The 3160-nt window shown below is 35.6% G+C and overlaps 1 protein-coding gene across 1 annotated transcript; it reads right to left on the reverse strand.

The window, feature by feature from the left end:
- Positions 1-228: 228 nt before the first annotated feature.
- Positions 229-2759, reverse strand: LOC133322659 (uncharacterized). The gene is made up of 3 exons (XM_061531622.1): positions 2476-2759; positions 1720-2359; positions 229-639 (listed from the first exon to the last, which is right to left on the reverse strand). Exons 1-3 carry the CDS (start codon positions 2707-2709, stop codon positions 317-319), a joined length of 1197 nt encoding a protein of 398 aa, XP_061387606.1. The 5' UTR covers positions 2710-2759; the 3' UTR covers positions 229-316.
- Between the last annotated feature and the right edge of the window lie 401 nt (positions 2760-3160).

The following is a 3160-nucleotide window of genomic DNA, read 5'->3' on the forward strand; positions in this document are numbered from 1 at the left end:
GGTTTATAAAAAATAGAACTAAACATTTTTAAACAATAAAAAAACTGCTCCAGCTAATTACAACAAAATTATGTAGTTATGTATATATAGAATGGCTGCTAAACTTAATATTACTTAAATAATTTATAAAAATAAAATAATAATTAGAATATTTTGTTTTAGTTCGGAGAAGTAAAAACATATGACGTCACTAAAAGATAGGGTTATGTTAGAAAATAAAATATTGAAACTTTACAATATGATTTTTTTAGGAATAATAAGGTTCATTTATGTCGACATTGGTTTGTATATAATGGCCATTGTCGGTTTCATGCTACTATAAGGGATTGAAGTTGTAATTGAAGCCGGGATTGTTGAATTTGTAACGGGCAATTTCAAATTTGAGTTTCTCTGTTTTTATATCAGCCAGACGTTTTAGTTGTCGGGCTACCTCTCGAATATCCTGTGATGCAAATAACTGACCGGCCAGTGTGGATGTTGATGAAGTTGCGGGAACCTCTTGTACGATTGTTTGATGATGGTGTTGCTGCGGCTGCTGTTGTTGCTGCTGATGATGACTTTGTGTTTGTGTCTGATGATGCTGTATGTGTGGATGTGATACCGTAAATGTGGGACGTGACGAAGGTGGTGCCTTTTTCACTGTAAGTAGAAAATATTAAGTAGATGTGAGTAATAATTTCTACAAATGTCACGTCACAAAATTAATAATAAACTGTGTAAGAAATGCACTTTCCATAAATAATTGGTCATAGTTTTTAATATTTGCAACAAGAAACAAGTGATTCAGGTCGGACATTGGAGTGGATATTCAAAGTATCTAAAATATATCGAAATTTAAATATACTACGGTAATTTGTGCCAAGAGAAAACGAATACAAAAGTACGGACACTTAGATCTGCAAATTAGACAAGAACCTTAAACATACCGAAAATACCGCATGAGCGTGGTAGAAAACTTATTAAAAAATGTTGAATATTGAAATTATATCAAAAAATTTCTATGAAGAAGATTTTTTCACACGAAGAGATCGGTTGAAAAACATATCTGATTAAAATAACAAAAATTAGAGAGTGTTATTTGAACAGATATTGAACATTTTTAGTAGGGAAATTTCCGACCCAATAAGAACCCAAATAGTAATTTACAGTCCATTTTGTTTGAAAAACATGTCCAAACTTCCTAAATACCGAATAATGGACAATGCCGTAATACAGGGGCCGATATTGATATTTTTAGTAGGGCGATCTGCTACCCAATGATAATACCAAATTACTGACGTTTATATTGAAACCCTTGCCCAACTTCTTATCCTCGAACGTGACTTGTTTTATTTAATATTACAGTAAATCGTGAATTTCGAGCCTATTGAAAAGTGATGGATATTTTTGCAATATGTCGCAATCATTAAAGTCAGATAATATGAACAACAACAGGATAAAATATCAAGATTCGTAAAATACAAAATGGTTAATTGTGGCATTTCCAATTTGATTTAGGTATACGAAAACTGATAAATGCTTCCATACCCTTAAGGCATGGATAATCAAACATCTGTCATGAATTATTCTTATCCGGGAATAACCCTACTTGAAAATAATTATATTTACAAGATAATTATTTTCAATTATCCAGTCCTTTGAAAGACTGGATTCCATGTAAAATGTAATGTTTACACTAAGAATGAAGACCAAAATACAGTTATTTGGTTTCCCACTTACCTTCATAAATAATTTGATCGGATATTTGTGAACGTAGTCTCTTCAGCGGTATATCACCATTTATCAATTTTGTCACCGTACCCGATGGAGTTGTCACCACCGTTTGTACACCCGAACTGGAACATGTTGAACGTCGATGTGTTATGAATTCCAATTGCTCCTCGGGTGTATTGTCGTCCTCGTGGTAGGCAGAGTCCTCTACAACAATAGTACGATATGTAGTACCCGGCTGTGGTGCACCGCCACCACTCGAATGTCCATTATTTTGGTTAATTCCTGTTGTAACAGTCGTGGCATGTTGCACTGTTGTATTGTGGTTAGTCTCCGGCACTATTTCCTCATGCTCCTCTGCTTCGTTTTCAACAATGTGATCGTCATCATCGCCAATAGCTTCTTCGACGGCTGCCTGCAATTGCTTCTGGAATGTTTCCGTAGTCGGCATGTGTTCCATATCATCGATGTCCTCCTCCTCCTTTTCTGATTTGAAATGTATTGAAATTTGTTCGGGTGCTGATTGTGCCGGCACTTTGCCGAAGAGTTCCAAAGCACGCATTTCCAGCGATGTCATTGTGATATCCTTTTCACCCGATATACTGCGTCTATATTTACAGCGTGTAGTGTTCTTCCAGTCGTTCAAACGCTACGAAAATAGAAACAAGCGATGAAATGACATGGCAGGGAATAAAGTGCAACTGCTCCCCCTCACTGCAATAGAATGGCGCCATCGACCACCACTGCCAAACATTGCACACTTACCTTACGCCACTCTTCGGAAGTCAATGTCGGTCCATTACTACATCCATTCAGTTTATCCGACAGCTCTTTCCATTTTCTCGACAAATAATTGGGATCATAGTCTCTAGGTACGCGTCCTGTGGCAAAGATGGGGTCCTTTTCCATCATTTCAATGTACATCATGTACTGGTTGGTCGATGTGCGTTTTTTACGTCTGTCCATTTTTTGTTGTGTCGTCTCTGCACTTTCTGACATTGGTCCAAATCACGATGTGCGCCCTATTCTCCTTTATTTACAGAAACTTTCGAAAATTAAAATATTTATTTCGTCTGAAAACGAATCAAAATAAAATTTCTGTAAACACAAAATTTGCTCCCAATAACAAACTGTCAAAGTTTATATGCGCTTGATGCACAGTCGCAGCAGATGGTACGATGAAAAAGTACAAAACAAATCAATACGATGCGAATGCAACTCTGCACACAACTTAATAGGGTTACCAACACACATATTTATATGGAAGGAAATTTTACTCTCTGTAGTCGTATTATAGCGCATTTACATAGGCACTTTATATGATGTGGATTTACGAAATCCTGAAAATAAATTAAGGTTATTTACACTGGTATATGCATATGTTCAAAATTTTTTCTTACTATAACTTTATTGCCAAAAATTATAATTTTTATTTCCTCCTTAGTTATGT

This window comes from Musca vetustissima, unplaced genomic scaffold, assembly GCF_032173495.1.
Source record: "Musca vetustissima isolate MV318-11 ecotype Yass unplaced genomic scaffold, APGP_CSIRO_Mvet_v1 utg213841, whole genome shotgun sequence".
Lineage (NCBI taxonomy): Eukaryota > Metazoa > Arthropoda > Insecta > Diptera > Muscidae > Musca > Musca vetustissima.

Bases quoted from the DNA above. Each gene is read 5' to 3' on its own strand.
- LOC133322659 (XM_061531622.1), bottom strand. From the start codon at position 2,709: ATGTCAGAAAGTGCAGAGACGACACAACAAAAAATGGACAGACGTAAA. The intron at 2,360-2,475 runs GTAAGTGTGCAA...CTATTTTCGTAG, and splicing joins CTTCCGAAGAGTGGCGTAAG to CGTTTGAACGACTGGAAGAA. The intron at 640-1,719 runs GTAAGTGGGAAA...TTCTACTTACAG, and splicing joins CGATCAAATTATTTATGAAG to TGAAAAAGGCACCACCTTCG.